Genomic DNA, 21,024 nt, shown 5'->3' with positions numbered 1-21,024 from the left:
CTTGCATTATTTATTTTTCCCTGCACACACGTTTTTGCTAATTGATACAGTTATATGGAACCGTTTGTAAGGAAACTGATATTTATTGTAATTGAATGATGAGTGCTAATTGTGCAGTTACATTTCTGGATTATTTTGAGTGTATTTGGACACTTAAGCCACTCAGAAAATGTATGAATTTCATTGCACTAGATATATATGTCTGTCTGTCTGTCTGTCTTTCTGTGTCTAGATAAATTACTGAAGAAATATGCATTTAAGCCTATATTTTAAAAAAAGTTATGTATATGTTTTCTTAATGTGGTGAAAACGCTATTATATTAGCTGATGGTATGTCACAGACATCTAAACTGGGTTTCATTGTCCATTAAATGCAAAGAAACAGACTTTGATCTGGTCGTTTCATCCATGGGCAAAAATGAGTGATGTCTGCTAACAGATTTAAACATGAGCTTTCAGGACATGGATCAAAGCTCTACCTTTGGTTCCACTCTCTCATTATGGCAAAAATCCATCCAAGCCTGTCTCTATTTTTCCTTAAAAGAGCCTCAAAAGTCTCTGAAGACCTGTGACCGTCAGATTTACAATAGGGAATGGGACTATTTACCAGAAGTAGGAGCCATCCAGAAATAACAGTGCAGAAAAATAAATGGAGCCTTCTATATTTTTCCACACAAGTAAGAAAATATGCTATAGGTCTTGTACCTCGCTGGTTCATAATTAGTTCTTAAACATTCTCTGCCTTGGATCTCTGCGTCCACATTCAGCGTTTCTGATAATATACAATGCGGCATTAATGTCAAACATGTCTCACTCTGGTCCAGGGCTGTAACTCTAATCTGTTTGTACAGACTCAAGTGATTCACAAGTCCTCATGGAGGAGACCCTACGGAGACAGTAGCTCACTGTCTCAAGTCAATGCTCAAATTTGTAAATACATTTTTTTTGAAGGAATAATTTATCTAAAAATAAAAATGTTTTCCTTCAGACTGAGTATTATTTTTTTTTCTACAATGAAACACAAAAGGAAATCTTAGGAGGAATGTCTCAGCAGCTCTTTTCAACACAATAAAAGTGTTGAAAACAGTCACAGTTAGCGCCGCTCTGAGAAATTTTGTGGACGAAATTCAGCCATTTTCATCTATTTGTCTTCGGGAATTTCGTGTAAGAGCAAAAAAGTTTTCTATGCAGATTTCACTCATGTTCCAGTTGGTCCTGAATTTGCCACACTGATCAACAACAACAATAAAAAAAAGCGCTTGGCGTGAAAGTGACTGTGCTTCATACATTGCTTTATTGACAACGGACGCTTTTGACAGCCAAATTTAGCTAAAAAAATCACTGATGTACAGAAGCTTGTTTTCACCATGATATAAAAAGAGTAGGCTAACTGTGATTTTTTTCACTCACTATTCAGACTTTTCCTTGCAATTGTGAATTTATATCTCACAATTCAACCTTTTCTCCTCAGAACTGTCATAAATATGTCACAAGATTTAAGAGTTTATGTTGCAGTTCTGACAGAATTGTCAAAGAGAAAGAGTCAGAGTGAGCAGAGGGAAATTTGAAATCGCATCATATGACCCCTTGAAAATGCGGTACTACAGAGGCGAATTTTAAACGCATTTCCACAGGAAGGGGTGCTACGTGTCGTAAGTAAGCGTAAACCTTTTGGACTAGTCCAAAGCCGACAGCGATTTACATACCTTTATGCGCCACGGTCACTTTAGGCAACGAGTCTGACTTTAGAGAAGGTGTACGTCATAATCACGTGAACCCGTGTGGCGCATCCTCGAGATTTGAGAGTACTGAGGTAATTTATTTTTAAAGTTAGCTAAGAATAAAACCAATTTAAACCCAACATAAAATATATATTATTTACACATTTTTATTTGAGCTAAATGCCAAAGTACCATTGAAGTTAAATTTAATTAAATTCGGAAATTGGCTATACTTAACACAGAACTTTTATTTTATATACACAATTCCACTTTCAACGCTTCTATTTTCTTAAAAGTATGAATTTTACTTAAAAGTATGAATTTTCCTAACTACATTTAATCCCTTCCTTGCTATTACAGCTGACACTTAGTTAAAAAAAAAGGACGCTGGACCATTTTTGTAATTAATTCAAAACCTTCATTATGTTTTAAAGGGGTCATATGAAGTTGCTAAAAATAACATGTTGTGTATTTGGTGTAATGCAATGTGTTTATGTGGTTTAAGGTTCAAAAAACACATTATGAGCAGTTGCAGAACATATCCAGCAGGTGGAGGTATTACAGCAACATGACATTCTAATCACATTTTGAACAATGTATCTGTGGCACAGCCAGACTCATATCTTAAATTGTACATAACTGTGTCCAAACAAAGGTTGGACTGTGAACTAGATGAACAAAGTATTAAATTACCACAATCAGTGAAAGTTGAGAATGAATCAATGTTTGAATGAGTGTCTGTTAGTGTCTGAGTGACTTGACCATATAAACAACAGTCAGTTCTAAAGCTCGCAACAGTAAAAAAAATGGATATCGTCAGATTTATTGAGTATACAAAACCATATATTATTGCTGAACTTCTAAGACTCTTGCAAGTCACCCTATTTAGCCTCTTTTGGTTGCATGTTTGCAGTTCCTCTCCGGATTTCAGTAATATTTAGTTTTTAGGATGACATAAAGGTTTACTGTTGATTTGTGGTCTAGTAGAATGAACTGGTCTCCAGAATTCTGACACAAATGCATTATATCATTTTTATTAGAGCAAAGTGGAAGAAACATAAATAAGAGTTTTTCTTGGAGAAACTAAATATCAGGTTTTTCCTCACAATCGTAATGAAGTTGCCATGTGACTGACATGCAGTGGGATTTGATGGAGACTGTTGATCTGACAGGCACACGCCTGTGGCTTCGGTAGAAGGCTGAAGACCTAACCAGAGGGATTTCTGGCTCTACAGAGCTCCAGTCTGGCAGATGAACTGGACCTCAAAGCGGAGCAGTAGGGTTTAGTACGAGCCCCGTCATACGGATCCGCTCCAGATCCACAGACACAGAGAAATCAGATACTTTTGGGGTTATTCAACAAACTGGGTGTCATTTGTATTCCTTATATACATATATGTAAAAACAACAAGTCACTGAATAGCTAATGCCGACTTCTACCATGTCATTTTTTTTTTTTTGTAAAAGCAAAAACAAAAGATTATATACTACATTTGTATTATTTGTTATAGTAAAAGTATATTTAATAACAATCATTGAATAGCTACTTTTTGTTTTGCTAATCAATTTTTTGTAAGAGCAAACAAAATTAGTATATATATATATCACACACACTATATATATATATATATACACACACACACACATACACACATATATACTGTATATATATATATATATATATATATATATATATATATATATATATATATAAGCATATATAAGTATATTCAGAAATTTGCAGCATTATTTTCAGCTTTTAAAAAACTGTTATAATGGTTGCATTTCTAAAGCCATAATCATATCCCACAATGCATTTAATTAACAAACTGTAAAAAGTGGTAGCCTGCAATTGTTAAAGAGCCATTTTTACCTGATTTAACCCAAACAAATTAGTTTTGTTGGCATGAATTACTGTATTAAGGCTGATTCAGTGATGCTACTGTAAATAACATTTTTGATTTAAATAATATCAATTAGATGTTACCTTTTTTAGTGTACTTAAACATTATTCATATTTTATTTTTAAATACTACAGAATCTTACATTTACATTTAGTCATTTAGCAGATGCTTTTATCCAAAGCGACTTACAAATGAGGACAATAGAATCTTTATTTATTACTTTATCAAACTGAAAAAACAAACAAACCATAGAATGACCTTATTTGCCAGTATAGAGAATTCAGTTTTGTGTGTGTGTGTGTGTGTGTGTGTGTGTGTGTGTTTCAGATGAGACATTTATTACTCAGCTATATTTCATTTTGAATAATGGAGCCCGCTGTATTATTATTTTCCTCAAAAGTGATTGATCAAAGCCAGACCTGTAAAAGAGATTTTCTTCATTAGCTTTTAACATGGAATCATATGGTGAGCAGAAAGGGTGATTACAGCCTCAGTAAAAACAGATTGTCATTTCAGTTTTTCATTTAAGTATGGAAATGTTGCTCTTCCTGTAGTGGCAGGATGTGGCTGCATGTGGAGACAGTTGCGCCTGAGAGGACCCTAATTCATTTAAGACATGACTTGGTGCCTGTGTACGAAACCGGGACAGCTGAGTTTCCTTCTTGGTGCTCCATCATACGATATATCTCTCCACATAAGAGCACAATCTGCTGTTACTGAGCCCGGCTTTACCCACAGAAGCTCTCGCAAGTCCTCGGCTGTCAAGAAAATTCATTTTATCAATCAGCCATATAAATCATTGCTAGCTCCACAGGAAATCGAGAAAGTTTGACTTTCCAGTCATAAACCATAAAATCTGTCATTAATATAATAACATGCATTGGGATATTTGGAGACAGGGCTAAATGAGTACCAGACCTGGGCATCAATAAAACTGTCTGGCTTGCAACATTGGGCAAGATTTTGCCATCATTTTCCAAAATACATTATCAGAAATAATAGGTATAATGTCACCGGGACTATATGTCACTCATCATGGGAGCTCTCTGGAAACATGATTTGACCAGTTTGCATTACCAGTTCATTAGTTCTCAATTAACACTCAGTCACCTCAAAAGGTTTATAGGGCAGTTCCTTTGACGAGAAACATGTCTTTGCTCCTCTGCGACTGGCTGAGGCTCAAGATGGAGTTTCTTTCCAAATATTTCACATTTTAGTGTTTGGCTCAATCCTATGGAAAAAGGCTGTTTTGCATGAATATTTGGCATGCTGCTGAACTCTGTCCATCATGTGCAAGTCGATCTTCACTGAGATGCTCACTTGTATTGATTGGCCTTTGATAGGTTAGATGGAAGAAAATTTGAGCCTCCTGGCACTAACCTATAGATTTAACAATGAGTTCTATTGTTCATCTGGTAACTGTCCATGGTACTGATATCAGAGCCGTTTGGTCCACAACTACCTTGATTATCATTTGGTGGGTTTTAGTTTAATTTGACCAAAACTGCTCTGAAGTTTCTTAACAAGATAGTACAGGCAAACCTGTTGTTTTTTCATGCACTGGTCAATTTTGGGCTTTTTGGCTTTCCATTATGTTTTGTTTCAGATTAGAGGAAAGAAAACACAAAATACACTTGCAAGTGTTTATTTTATTGCACTTTATCAATTTGCATCTGTAGATTTCAAATATAATACATATCTTCACAGGCCATTTTCTCAAAATGAGTTATTTGTCATGCACTGAGCCAGAAATTTAATCTTCAGTAGCACTTACTAACCTTTCCAGTTTTATCTATATCCTTCAAGTTTTCACAAAGGAGTTTGTTTTTATATAATTTCCAGTGGGTATAGAAAAGAATCACCCCCCCACCCCAACCCCTTCAAATAATCTAATTTTGTTGCTTTGCAGCCTGATCTGAAGATGGACACAGTTTTTGTTTTATCCAGCTCTGTATCCCAACATATCCCAACAGACTAAAGATCTACCTACTAGAGTCAAACCTTTGTGAAACAAGAATTTTGAACCAGGCTTCATCCATTGTTTAGATTTCTATTCTTGAAATTTATGCAGATTAGTGCATATTTATTAACATTTCAGAAAACTGCAAACACAAATTTATTTATTTATTTATTTATTTATTTATTTATTTTACCATATTCACTAGGAGTGTCTTGCCTTAAATGTGTCATATTTAGCACCACTTTGACTTTGGAACTGTCTGGGGACAACTTTATAGAGGTCATGCTCAATAAATAAGTCAAATTTGACCTTTTTTATGCAATGATCATGATTCTCATTTGGATTATATAGAGGCCTTTGCACTCTCTTTTTATGATTATATGAATTAGTATTTGCAAGAACAGTACAACATTGACAGTTATTGAATGAAATTGATTCAACATGAAACTCAATTGATTTGAATATCGACACTATTGTCTTCTTTAAAGTTGCTTTATTAATGGGTAGAAGTTGTTTGATAATCGATGAACTTTGTTCTATGTTCACTATCAGCTGAAAGTGAAGTCATTGTATAATTGTTGACTTTTATTTAATTTTGGAACAACATATGATTGTGTAAATGATCACATTTTCATTTTTGGGTGGACTATTCCTTTGAATTAATATTTTCATTAGAGTTTTAATTTTGTTTTAAGCATAAACTTCACTAAACTGAGCTATATTTGTGTTTAAATGTAATACTATTGGTAAATGGTGTAGGAAAACAAAACAACAACAACAGCAACCTAAATTAAGATGTGTGACTTTGCTTTTCAGATATATTTGCCTTGTTTAAAAGCTGTTTAGATTTTGCCTTTTCTTTAGTGCCCTAACACAGACTGTTTGCAGACTGAGTGAAGTTTGTCTTGGGTTGTTTGACACAGAGGTGCTGACTGCTTTGTGGGTGGGTCTCTCTCCTGGTTTCTCTCTTGGTAAGACAGTAATTGAAAGATTGATGTTAAAGGGAAAATCTGGGGGAGCTTTTCTTGACCAAGAACAATATGGTACCAGGTACAGCACCCTCTCAAATATTCAACACACCCAGCATTACTTCAGATTTCACTGTATTTCATAATGCACAATGGGGCCCAAAAGTCTGAGAGCACACTGAAAACATTGGATTTAAAATCTAATTTAAATCTGGAAAAATACAGAACAGACTTTTGATACATTTAAAACAAAGAAACACTCTGAACAATTTCTTTGTTATCCAGCCAGATTAAAGGAATAGTTTAACCAAAAATGAAAATGTGCTGAGAATTTACTAACCCTCAGGCCATTCAAGATGTACATGAGTTTGTTTCTGCATCAAAACAGATTTGAAGAAATTTAGCGTTACATCACTTGCTCACCAATGGATCCACTGCAATAAATGGCTACCGTTAGAATGAGAATCCAAACTGCTGATAAAAATATCACAATAATCCACAAGTAATCCACATCACTCCACTCCATTGATAAATGTGAAGTGAAAAGCTGCTTGTAAGAAACAAATCAGGTATTTTACTTTAAACTGCAGTTTCAGGATAAAATACAAGTCCATATTCCATAATAATGCATGTAAACAGTGCTCAATCTGTGCATATTTATTTCCTGATTCATATCAGACTACTTTTTCTCTGGAAAAAAACAGCAATTTTATGGATAGAGGATCAGTGTTTTTCCAGAAGCAATGTTTTGAAGTTGAACGTCTTGATAATGTATTTATTTATTACAAACATGCAGTTTTTCACTTCACAATACAATAATTGATGGATTGGAGTCTTGTGATGATTACCGTGATGTTTTTATCTGCTGTTTGGACTCTCATTCTGATGGCACCCATTCACTGCAGAGGATCCATTGGTGAGCAAGAAATGTAATGCTAAATTTCTCCAAATGAAGAAACAGACTCATCTACATCTTGGATGGCCAGAGGCTGGGTATATTTTCAGCTAATTTTCAGTTTAGGGTGAACTACTCCTTTAAGGACCTTGTTGTCTCTGGCTCAATAATCGCGGGATGCAGATCGGAACAACTGAAGTGTGAACATGAAACTTGCTTTTCCCACTCAGTTCATATTCATGGAAATCCCAGGAATGCTCCTGGTTTAAATGGAGATGGATCACTCTCTGATTATGCCCGTTATGTCTTCAAGTAATGTGTAACAGTTCCTATTTAACAGACATCAGTACCAGAGAGACAAACGCAGCACTGAGGCCAGCCGTGCACTTCCAGGACCATCCAAAGCAAATGTTGATCCAGACTTCGGTCCAAGTCAGTGCGTTCGACAGTAGTGCACAATCCTTGAGCTGCTTCCCAGCTTTCATCTCCAGCCAGGTACCTTCAAGGTTCATTGATAAGGCAATGAAACTGTATGTAAATGGAACAACCCGACGCATGGACTTCTGGCCATTAGTCTTCCTTAAAGCCCCAATGTGACTTTTAATCAACGTCAAACGGGGAAAAAGAGACAGAGGAGAAAGTTTAATGACGGAGATGATATATTTAAAAAGGAACAAAGTAATGCCAGGAAATTATGATAGAATACTACTTTCGAGACGGACGAGATCATTGCAAAAATTTATTTTTATTTCTCTTACAAAGAAAACTATTATAACAACATTAAACAATCAAAAAAGCCAATTTCTTTCACTGTTGTCATGATAATTTCCCTTAACCCCTTTTTCTATCCGTGGATAAAAGAGAACAGGCTTCACAGAGAAGAAAGGCGAGATCATTTAAACACAGATGTGCAAAGGAAACAGAGCATGCAAGAACCAGAGACAAAATTGCTACAAATTGCCCTCAGTTAACCTGTCAGATAAATACTAATTTACAAAAGAAGAAATGAGATAATAATTCAACAAAACTAGGGTGGTGTATTTACCGCCTGTAATATACAACATGGTCTCTGAACGTTGTAAACATTTCGAACACTCACAGCTATTTCAACTAATAGGTAGACGCCCTGATTTGAAGCCGTGTGGCTGTCAGGATGGGATAACTGGGAATGCAGACCCGGATCCTGTGATGAATTCAAGCAAAATGAACCATGACTAGTCCTAACAGAGATGCAATACTGGACCACTGTTAAGGTAAAGAAGGTCAGAAACACATCCAACTCATGCTAAGAGCTTTGGTTTATTGTAATTTAATTGCTTAAATATAGGCTTTACAAGCCAAATAATAAGCACTGCTTCGAGGAAAGCTTTCAGTTGTTTGGTGAGGTCTGTATAGTTCCAGCTGTAAGGCACTTGATGAATATAACTCTGTTAGACAATTGTAGTTGGGTAAATCAATCTGTCGATGACTGGTGAACTAGGGGAAAACTAGTATTCTGACATGATGAACCTAATTTGCACATTTCTGAGCTGATAATGAAGATTTTCATTAGCAAAACTGACAATGTACCACCATATCAATGGAATAAAATGTAGCTACACAACTGGTTAAAAGTTTGGGCACAGTAAGATTTTTTAAATGTAATTTTTCCTGTGATTCAAAGCTGAATTTTCAGTATCATTACTCCAGTCTTCAGTGTTACATGATCCTTTTTAAAAATCATTCTAATATGCTGATTTGCTGCTCAAAAAACATGTATTATTATTATTATTATTATTATTATTATTATTATTATTATAAATGTTTAAAACATTTATAATAATACATCTTATAAACATTGAAAACTGAAAACGGAGTTGAAATATTGAAAACATTTTCATATGTTGAAAACAGTTTCGTACTTTTGTGGAAACTGACGTTTATTTTTCAAGGATTCTTTAAAGAATAAAAAATAACAGCATTTATTTGAAATAGATTTTTTTTTTCATGTATAAATGTATTAACTGTCATTTTTGATCAACTTGATGCATCTTTTTTTAATATTAATTTCTTAAAAAATATTACTGACCCCAAACTTAAACTGAAGGTTTAAATACTATAAACACATTCCAAAAAAAAAAAAAAAAAAAAAAAAAATTAGCTGCATTGCTGCAACTGGTATTATAGTGCCATAACTGGATATGTATTGCTCCAGTTATGTTGAAAAGAATATCCATGTATGACACATCCAGAACCTTCAATATTCCCCCACTGGAAACCTTTCCCAGCCACATTTGATTAAGCAACATAAAAGCTAAATAAATTATCCCAGCACATGCACATCAAAGAAAGCTTGATCTAGCACATTGGCAAACACTTTTCAGCATCCGTGGCTGTTTCTTTGGTTTAAAGCTTTAAAAGAATGAAAAAGCATTTAGTACCAAGCAATATTAACTGCTTACAAATGTAGTGTACTTAGAGACTCTATTTCACTTTAAACGCATTCGACTTCAACATACAACTCTGTGTGATCAATTAAGGCACAGAAATTAGTTGCATTAACTTGAACATACATGCTTTACAAAAATATTCCCTCTATGACTCAAGTTCCAAATACATTAATTCATCTATGGCTTTTATAAGTTACTTTAAATCCTTTTATCAAATACGTATAACTTAAATGCTTAACTTAAAAAAGCACAAAAAGAGATATTTGATCACAAACTATCATACAGGTGTTGTTCAGTGCTTTAAACGATATATTAAAAACATGCCAAGACAAGTAAATAATAACATAATGCTAATGAAATACTCAATCCATCTCTATTCCTTCAATTCCAAATAATCCCGCTTATGACAATGATTCCCAGAGGTCAAAAGGTCCAGAATAATGTATTACAACAACAAAGTCCATTGTAAAAAATACTTCCCTTTCAACAGGCTCATAAATACTCATGTTAGTGAGGGAAAGTAGCTCAGCGAGCCAGGATGAACATCCTAGTAAGGTTTGTGCTTTAAAACCATGCCGTTCGTTTGGAGGTTCCACGCTCACGTAACTGTCTGATCAATATGGCCTCCACACGCCTTCATCCATTCTACCAGCAGGATGAAGCAGAGTGGGGGAGTTGCTATGACTACCGTCTCCCTCCACACCCCCACTTCCATCAGCCTGGACTGGGAGGTTTGGGTTGACCAGGCTGGTTCCCGTGGATGCGCTAGTACAAGACGGCATCATCCGGGTGGGCGATCTGTCTCCTCCCGTAACCATAGAGAACTGGTAGGAGCCCGAGGAGGCACCGTAGTAGAGATAAGGTGTGCTGCTGCTCTGGAAGGGTCCGCTTTGGTTCTGGGTGGAGCCGGGGTACGGCGGGGGAAGGTAGGTATGGTAGTGAGGGCTGCCGAGGGACATTCCGGTGGTGACGGGGGTGGGCGTGTACGTGAAGGTGGCCGGGTAGTGCATTCTGGGACTGGAAAATCGCTCTCGGTGAGTGAGGAGAAAGCGGGGGAACTGACGCTCAAACTGGCCAGGAAAAGGACTCAAATCTGTCGAACCTACATAAACAAATGTTGAGGTTACCTTTTTATAGAAGTATGGAAGGATTTAAATACTATTGAAGACAGAAATTACAGCAATGAACAATCATGACAACACAGTTGAGTTACATTGAATTTTTTTCCCCACTTCATTTAACTACAACCTTGTTTAACCAAGAGCCAGTTGCATAAGCAGAAACTATGTTAAAACTAGTTTGACCAACTACTAGTTATACAAGGGGCAATCAGTCAAATTACTTTTAAGAGTTATGACCAGTTGAGAAGAAAAAAAATCATATTAATAACTTTTTGAGATTCAATTCGATTGTATCTTATTGTTTCACTGCTATTTTATGTGTTATCTTATTGTTTAGAAAGCAAAAAAGAAAAAGAGGAAAAAAAAAAAGCACTGCTAAAAAGAAAGGAAAAAAAATTATGTGAATTATTATTTTTTTTATTTTAATGTATTTATTTGTATTTATTTGATAAAAAAAACACACTAAAACTGAAATATTTTTTAAATTCTAAATAACTGTTATCTATTTGAATATATTTTAAAATGTAATTTATACATGTGATGACAAGGCTGAATTTTCAGCACCATTACTCCAGTTTTCAGTGTCACATGTTCGTTCAGAAATCATTTTAGTATGCTGATTTTTTTTTTTTATACAGTATATTGTTAAATGTGAAAAACGCACATGCTACATAACTTTTGTGGAGAACCACGATACACACGTTTTTTTTTCAGGGATTCTATGATAAATGAAAAGTTCAAAATAACACTTATTTGAACACAAATATTTTGTAACATAAATGTTAATTAATTTAATGCATCCTTGCTGAATGAATGTATTACTTATAAAATATATAAAAAAATCTATGTAAAATATAAAAATCCTATGCATTTTTAAACGTAGTTAAACTTAAAAACAGTTAATCTAAAAACCAAATTTAAATGACAGAATGTAGCTATTAAAAACTTTAAATTAGAAAATTAGCTGCATTGCTTGCAACTGGTATTATAGTGCCATAACTGGATATGTATTGCTCCCATTATGTTGAAAAGAATATCCGTTGTATGAACAACATCCAGAACCTTCAATATTCCCCCACTGAAAACCTTTCCCAGCCACATTTGATTAAGCACATAAAAGCTAAATAGAATTTATCCCAGCACATGCCATCAAAGAAAGCTTAGATCTAGCACATTGGCACACACTTTGTCAGCATCCGTGGCTGTTTCTTGGTTTAAAGCTTTAAAGAATGAAAAAGCATTTAGTACCAAGCCAATATTAACTGCTTACAAATGTACAGTGTACTTAGAGACTTATTTCACTTTAAAAACGCATTCGACTTTCAACTACAACTCTGTGTGATCAATTAAGGCACAGAAATTAGTTGCATTAACTTTGAACATACATGCTTTACAAAAAATATTCCCTCTATGACTCAAGTTCCAATACATTAATTCATCTATGGCTTTTATAAGTTACTTTAAATCCTTTAATCAAATACATAATAGATAAAAACTTAAATGCTACACCTCAAAAAATGCACAAAAAGCACAATAGAGATTTGATCACAAACTATCAATACAGGGTGTTTGTTCAGTGCTTTAAACGATTATTATAAAACAAAAACTGCCAAGACAAGTAATATACTAACATAATGCTAATGAAATACTCAATCCATCTCTATTCCCCTTCATTCCAAATAATCCCACTTATGACAAATGATTCCCAGAGTCAAAAGGTCCAGAATAATGTATTACACAACAAAGTCCCATTGTAAAAAATCTTCCCTTTCAACAGGCTCATAAATACTCATGTTAGTGATGGAAAAGTAGCTCAGCGAGCCAGGGATGAACATCCTAGTAAGGTTTTGTGCTTTAAAACCATTGCCGTTCGTTTTGGGACAGGATCCACGCTCACTTATTTGTCTGATCAATATGGCCGCACCACACGCCTTCATCCATTCTACCAGCAGATGAAGCAGAGTGGGGAGTTTTTTGCTATGACTACCGGTCTCCCTCCCACACCCCCACTTCCATCAGCCTAAAAAGCCTGGACTGGGAGGTTTGGGTTGACCAGTTGCTGGGTTCCCGTGGAAAAAGTGCCGCTAGTACAAAGACGGCATCATCCGGGTGGGCGATCGGATCGGGAGTCCAATCCTCCCGTAACCATAGAGAACTGGTAAGGAGCCCGAAGAGGCACCGTAGTATGTAGATAAGGTGTGCTGCTGCTCTGGAGGGTCCGCTTTTGGTTTCTGGGGATAGGAGTCCGGGGTATCGGCGGGGGAAGGTGCGGGGATGGTAGTGAGGGCTGCCGAGGGACATTCCGGTGGTGACGGGGGTGGGCGTGTACGTGAAGGTGGCCGGGTAGTGCATTCTGGGACTGGAAAATCGACTCTCGGTGAGTGAGGAGAAAGCGGGGAACTGACGCTCAAACTGGCCAGGAAAAGGACTCAAATCTGTCGAACCTACAGAAACAAATGTTGAGGTTACTTTTTATAGAAGTATGGAAGGATTTAAATACTATTGAAGACAGAAATTACAGCAATGAACAATCATGACAACACAGTTGAGTTACATTGAATTTTTTTCCCCCACACATTCATTTAACTACAACCATGTTTAACCAAGAGCCACATAAATAAGAAAAAACTATAAAAAAACTATGACCAACTACTAGTTATACAAGGGGCAATCAGTCTTAGTTTTTGGATTTAAGTTAGACCAATATACCTTTTTGTAACTGACTTTTAAGAGGATTCAATTCGATTGTATCTTATTGTTTCACTGCTATTTTATGTGAATATTGTATCTTATTGTTTCACTGCTATTTTATGTGAATTATTATTTTTTTTATTTTAATGTATTTATTTGTATTTATTTGATAAAAAAAACACACTAAAACTGAAATATTTTTTAAATTCTAAATAACTGTTATCTATTTGAATATATTTTAAAATGTAAATTTTATTCTTTATATGACAAGGCTGAATTTTCAGCACCATTACTCCAGTTTTCAGTGTCACATGTTCGTTCAGAAATCATTTTAGTATGCTGATTTTTTTTTTTTATACAGTATATTGTTAAATGTGAAAAACGCACATGCTACATAACTTTTGTGGAAACCATGATACACTGTTTTTTTCAGGATTCTATGATAAATGAAAAGTTCAAAATAACACTTATTTGAAACACAAATATTTTGTAACATAAATGTTAATTATTTAATGCATCCTTGCTGAATGAATGTATTATTATAAAATATATAAAAAATATATGTAAAATATAAAAATCCTATGCATTTTAAACTAGTTAAACTAAAAAAAGTTAATCTAAAAACCAAATTTAAATGACAGAATGTAGCTATTAAAAAACAACCATTAACTTTAAATTAGAGACATGCAGAGCAGAACAGTTTATCGATTAGCTGGCTTCACTTCATTGTGGTTTTTCCTCTTTGTCACATACAAGTTCATGTGTATGTGTATTCATGTGTGCGGTTATATGTCTCAGTTCATTTTTGTCTCCGGGGTATGTATATGCCTCTGTATGCTGTGTGCATGTTTAAATTGCTCCTCGCCCGCCGCACACAAAACACAAATAAAACACAAAAACGATCAATCGCCCCGCCGGCACATACTAAAACAACAAACAAAAATAGGAGTGCATAATCGGTCACACATTTGGAAATGTTTAGAGGGGCGTGAGGCAGCATCGTAGCAAGAGAGACAGACGTCTGCGCTGTTGTGGGCTCCTGGTATCTTCAGCATTATAAACCCAGGCAAAAACGGTCCATCTGCCCTTCTGTCCTTAAGATTTTCTTTATTTCCCTCCAAAAATCAGAAACCGCTAATGGTCTATAGCTAGTGCTAGTGCCAAGGGGTAAAGGAACAAAAAGAAACAGCCTCGCCTCCCTGGCGCAGAGCTGTTTTCATAAATCAAACGGCGTCTTTCTTGTCACCATGTCTGCGCCTGTGGGCCAACTGGGTGGCATGGTTAAACGTGGGCGATTTGCGGAGGCATGGCTTGTCACTAACGCTAGTCGTGTCTCCTTTTCCCCTCAACGCCCATACCCTTTTTCCTTTATATTCTAAATTCTTTGGTTCAAGTGGCTGACGATAATGGTTTTCTCGCCCTAGGGTATACAGAGAGCCTGTGCTCTGAATAATAGGCCAAATGATAAAAGCAAAAAAGTTATTTACATACATTCTCTGCTAGTCACCAAAAATCCATAGACGAAATGGTGCTGGTCTGGAGAACAGATGCTATGTCTGTAGAACTTATAAGTTGTGGCCTAATGGTTAGCAAGTTTGACTCCTCACCCTAAGGTTGTGGGTTTGAGTCTCGGGCCGGCAATATCACGACTGAGGTGCCCTTGAGCAAGGCAACTAACCCCCAACTGCTCCCCGGGCGCCGCAGCATAAATGGCTGCCCACTACGGTGTGTGTGTGTTCACTGCTGTGTGTGTGCGCTTTGGATGGGTTAAATGCAGAGCACGAATTCTGAGTATGGGTCACCATACTTGGCTGTATGTCACGTCACTTTCACTTATTTGGCAAGAACGATTCGTTTCAGGTGAACCGAACAATTATCGGTTATTTACAAGTTTAAGTCATATCTACATGAGGAATGATGTCACCATACAACAGTGCAGTAGTTTTTACTCTTTGTTTGCTACAATGCTAAAGCTAAGCCTCTAACTTTCTAAATCCGACAACTACGTAAAAACATACGCTTCAAGCTCGATTTCACACATTATTATTTTCAAAAATGAATCAGACCTATAATTCATATTGCAACCTGTGTTGCTTAATCTGCAATAAACTGAAATAAAACAAAAAAAAACTTGAAATATACGAAAATCATAAATGCCGCCTTGCCAACTAGCTGAAATAAGTTAATAAAATTAAAATGTAAATAAATTAAAACTATTAGAAATATTAAAAAATGACAAAAGCACATTAAACTAAATTTTTTAATTGAAAATAAAATAAAATATAAAATATGAAAATGTAAAATGAAAATATAAAAATAAAAGCTAATTAAAAATATGAATAAAAACTATGACAGCATATAAATAGTAATAAAATAACAAATGTGTTATATATATATATATATATATATATATATATATATATATATATATATATTAGGGCTGTCAAATGATTAATCACGATTAATCACATCCAAAATAAAAAAGTTTTGTTTACATAATATATGTATGTGTACAGGGTATATTTATTATGTATATATAAATACACACACATAAATTATATATTTAGAAAATATTTACATGTATATACATTTATATATTTATATTCTTATATTTTATATTATATATAAATATATTTAATATATAAACATAACATATTCTTCTTAAATATAAACATGCATGTGTGTGTATTTTATATATACATAATAAATATACACAGTATACACACATATATTATGTAAACAAAACTTTTATTTTGGATGTGATTAATCGTGATTAATCATTTGACAGCCCTAATATATATATATATATATTACACTCTTTACTATTAAAATTGTTGTAGCCAAAGATCTAAAGAATAACAATCTAAGTTTAAAGGCACAAACACTGAGGTAACTATTGCCCCCTTGAGTTCAGAAGTATATTATCACCACTGCAACACAAAACACTGTGGACAATGTGCAAATTCTCCTGAAAAGTTTTTATATATGCAATAGACAACAACAATGCATATTTGCACTGTTCCTCTTACAGTTAAGTTGCGTGACACATCAAAGAGCTGTGTCCTTATCTCACATCAAATGTTTTATTAACAAAATCTCATGTGCCGGCATCAAATGAATGGATGATATACCTAAATTAATTAAAAACGACAGGCGGGTGGCAGGTGTCTAGAAGCTGGCAGCCAGCGCTCAGGTGAGGGAGATTCTTGTTTAAACACTTTAAGCCTCAAAAGGTACTCATCAATGTATGACGCACGACTATGGGCATGAAAAAACTTACCTGGCACTGAGTCAAACAGGTATTTGGAAATGGAAACTTGTCCGTCTACATTTATTCTTTAAAGGGTATGTTTCTGGGTGTGTTGCAGGGCACATGAGGACAAATTAGCTTATGGGGTGCAAGTAGGGCACCAAGTGGCCTTCCATTCCCCAAAGGTTCTCTGGAAAGCGTAACACTATAAAGCGGCTTTATTTGCCAGCCACTGGCCTGTTATTATGTCTTGGTCTGTTATTAACGATATACTACACAGGATCAAAGCCATGGAAAGAGGAGCAAAGGAAACCTCTTTTTCCTTCCCCACGAGTTTTAAAAATACGCTCATGGAGCAGTCCAATTTTAAAAACCGTCTCCGTTTACATATCTAGAGTACCATTAGCTAATAAAAATCAAATTTAAGATTGTGTTTCTAACAAATTATGACACTGAAATTTAATGCTATGATTTGTTTAATATGACTGACAGACCATTAAAGAAAAATTATAATTTCAGAAAATAGCCCTCCCAAAATGAAGCCCCACACTTTTTCTTGATTGTTACTGATTTTCATGAATCTAATTAAACTGTCATCCAACACATTTAAGAGTAAATTCACAAAATTTACAACACTTTTGTGCACATTTCAGTGCAAAAACCTCTCTAAAGCTAATTAAAAAAACATTTAAATGTTAAAACCATAATAGCATATAAATATTACAAAAATAACACTGAATGCAACAAGTTTTGCTGATATAGAAGAATTTAGCATAATCTGTTATCATTTATTTAATTGTTAGTTTTCTCTTTCAGGTCTTCTTCTGTTATGGCAGAGCAGCAGTAAAAAAATAAAAAAAATTAAAAATAGTTAAAGTGTGTAATTTTTTCAATGCTGTGAAATTAATGGCATTTTTCCGGAAACTTGTCTGAAGACAGTTATTATTTTTGGAGTTCTGCTTGGTAAATTTCATTTAAGAGACATTTTAAAAAAATGAGATTTAACTTAAAAAATTTAAATATCTCTTAAAATATTTAAACTAGTAAATTCACCTTAGTTTTCAAATATCTTTCAAAAGCTGTATAAACAAAGTTGCATTATTCACACAAATCCCCATCCTTCTAAATGTGCAAATCATGATAAAACAGTGCCCACCCTGCTGCCCACTGCAGTGTCGGACGCGAGGGGTAGGGGGCGCACCTGCTGTAGGGCTGAGGCTGGAGGTTACCTGGGAGGCGTCTGGGCACATCGCTGATGGATGGCAGCCCTGTGGCCCGGCTGGATGAGAGCGGGGTGGTGGAGTGCACGGACGGGGAGGCCATGGGACTCAGGTACGATGGGTACGTCTGGTCATATGACCAAGGTGGGGAAGACTGAGCCTGGCGTGGATCTAACGGTACAAATAGAGAAAAGGTCAAAGAAAAGTGGTTACAGGGACAGTCCACCCAAAAATTTAACGTCTGTCATCATTTACTTACATGTTGGTTCAAACCTGTAACATTTTCTTTCTTCTGTGGAACACAAAATTAGAAATTTCAAGAATGTTGGCAACTAAACAGTTTCGGTTCCCATTAACTTCCATTGTTTAGACAAAAATGCAATAGAATCAATGTTATTTATTTATTTATAGATTTTAGTGTGTGTGTGTGTGTGTGTGTGTGTATATATATATATATAATATATATATATATATATATATACAAACTGTATATACAGTATATACACATTAATATGAATATGTTAATTAATCAGTATATCTTATCATTAATTTAGTTAAAACTGACAATTTAACTGTTTTATTTATATTTGTCTGTCTCATCTAGAGCCTTTATGTGGTTAGCAAAAACAATGTGATCCCTTGGGCAAAGCATTTAAATGAAGGCATTCTCAAATGTTTGTCTAAGATAACATATTTCATGCCTAATAATTCAAGCTTTCTGTCATGACAAGTATCAATTTTAAAGCAGGCAAATAATCGCTAAAGTCAACAAAATACAGTGCATTCATTCTCAGATTCAGTCACAGTACAGTAACAGGACCCAGAGTACAGGACATGCGCTCTCAGAGCAGTAATTAAGGACAGGTGATATCCTGTTCTCTCACAGTGACACAACGCACTGCCTTAGGCTGTCCGCACTCAGTTTCCACTTGTCCATCATGTTGCAGTGTGCGATTTCAGCTTAGATAAACTACTTTGTGCTTAGACGAATAGACATTACTGTAACAGTGACAGACACCAGATATGCTGAAATGCTTGGGAGGATGAGTAAATATAATCACTGTAAGTGAAGACTTGACTAAAACAAACAACAATTCTGACAGGTTAGCGGTGACTTTAAGTATCATTTACTTCATTCATGTAGTTTTACGTGCAGATGATGTCAGTAAAACATTTGTAAATGAACACTGCCTGCGTATTTGATGAATTACAGGGAACGTTTTAAACATTTAAAAAATAGTATAGTTATATGTGTGAGTGTATATCTATAATTTTTCTATCTATCTATCTATCTATCTATCTATCTATCTATCTATCTATCTATCTATCTATCTATCTATCTATCTATCTATTTAATTTAAAACCATCAGGATGCACCTCTCAGAATAGAATAGAATAGAATAGAAATCTCATACCTGTTATCTGCGTCTGCCCCTGAGGTGTGAAGGAGTTGGGGCTGCTAAGCGAGGGCCGTGGCATTTGTGTTGGCATGGTAACCCGCATGGTGGTCTGCCGGATACGCTCCAGTTCACTGAGACGGTCAGAGAACAGTCCGGCCTTCGGCGAGTCATCCAGCTTCGGCCTGTGCCCTGCAAACAACATACTGCCTTTAATAAAAAAAAAAAATCTAAAATTAAAAAATGTACAAGTTTGTTGTTGGGCATAACTTGTATTTACATGTTTCCAACATGACACATCACAAATGTGTCACTTATCAGAGCAATGTGACTTGAACTTCTGCTTCTCATTCAATAAATACAAACAACATGTAGTCCGATTCACAAACAAATTATTCTCATTAGCCAGTTCTTCTGAATCATTCAAAAGACTCACAAATTTGAGAAATTAATTAATGCATTTGTACTCTAAATGTATTCACAACAAAGATTTTAATGTAATTATGTAAGCGTTAAATGTCCAAATATTTCAGTTATTAAAAGAATGAAATGACATTCAATTATTATTATTAATTAACAGTTTATCGAGTGAAAGAAATTACACAAAATCCAATTTGTTTACTAATTCACTATACAGTAAGCAATTATATACCATCTAGCATAACATATTAAAACATATATATATATATTTTATATAATAATATAATTCCGCCCCATATAATTTACTCTAAACATTTTTAGTGGGTCTTGAAATTGATTGTATCTCCTAGCATGAAAATGTGAGCCAGTCTATGACGTGTATGTACTGTATGGCATACAGTAGGTTTGACAATGAGACAGGTGTTCCATTTCCCCTCTTTATAAGAGTTTTCATTATGCCCCATGACATTTAAGTCTTTCAAGCCACAATCTACCGTGACTCTGAACTAAATCTAATTTAATTTTAAAAAAGTTTCAAATATTACATATTCCATATACTTAAAATATCTATTAATCTGTCCCATCAGGGCGGGGATTTGGCTTTGACAATGAAGTGCTATGCTTGGCATATAATAACACACTCAACCTTCCCAGACAAGACGAATCTCATATAATACAAGACCGCATGTGCCTCCTCTGAGCACAATGCATGGTGACTCTGGCCAGCACCTTTCTGGAACGCTAGAAGTAGAGTGTTTAAGAGTCCATAGCCTCAAGTCTATTCTCGGCAAATTAGAGACGGATAAGACAGCATCGCGGCCCAATACACAACTACCCCCTTTTCCACATTAAAACGTCCCAGTGGTTCCCTCAGACTGCAGCAGTTTTTTGGAGAAGGCTGTAAAGTAAATATCAAACAGGAGAAAGAGAAAAACTCCTGCTGGAGTTGGCAGCGCTCCAGTTGGCACCGACAGAAAAAGTTACCTCTATATCTTGACTAACCGGCCTGCGCCAGAAGAACAAAGAGAAGCTGCAAACACTCAGAAAA

General features: G+C 35.2%; 1 protein-coding gene across 3 annotated transcripts in view; it reads right to left on the bottom strand.

The window, feature by feature from the left end:
• Positions 1-10,004: 10,004 nt before the first annotated feature.
• Positions 10,005-21,024, bottom strand: part of LOC109113109 (runt-related transcription factor 2-like) — a 41,909-nt gene continuing 30,889 nt past the window's right edge. Inside the window, exons 6-9 of one of the 3 annotated variants that reach the window (XM_042778238.1) lie at positions 19,575-19,748; positions 18,169-18,330; positions 13,371-13,442; positions 10,005-10,907 (exon numbers count right to left, since the gene is read on the bottom strand). In XM_042778238.1, the coding sequence (XP_042634172.1) occupies positions 10,492-10,907; positions 13,371-13,442; positions 18,169-18,330; positions 19,575-19,748 (824 nt within the window). In that variant the 3' untranslated portion in view covers positions 10,005-10,491. Of the gene's footprint in view, positions 10,908-13,266; positions 13,443-18,095; positions 18,331-18,418; positions 18,452-19,574; positions 19,749-21,024 lie in introns of those variants that run through there. The other 2 variants (XM_042778236.1, XM_042778237.1) reach the window with 2 other exon arrangements.

Source organism: Cyprinus carpio, chromosome A20 (genome assembly GCF_018340385.1).
Source record: "Cyprinus carpio isolate SPL01 chromosome A20, ASM1834038v1, whole genome shotgun sequence".
NCBI lineage: Eukaryota > Metazoa > Chordata > Actinopteri > Cypriniformes > Cyprinidae > Cyprinus > Cyprinus carpio.
Note: the sequence above shows the minus strand (reverse complement) of the source record. Positions and strands in the feature narration are given on the sequence as shown.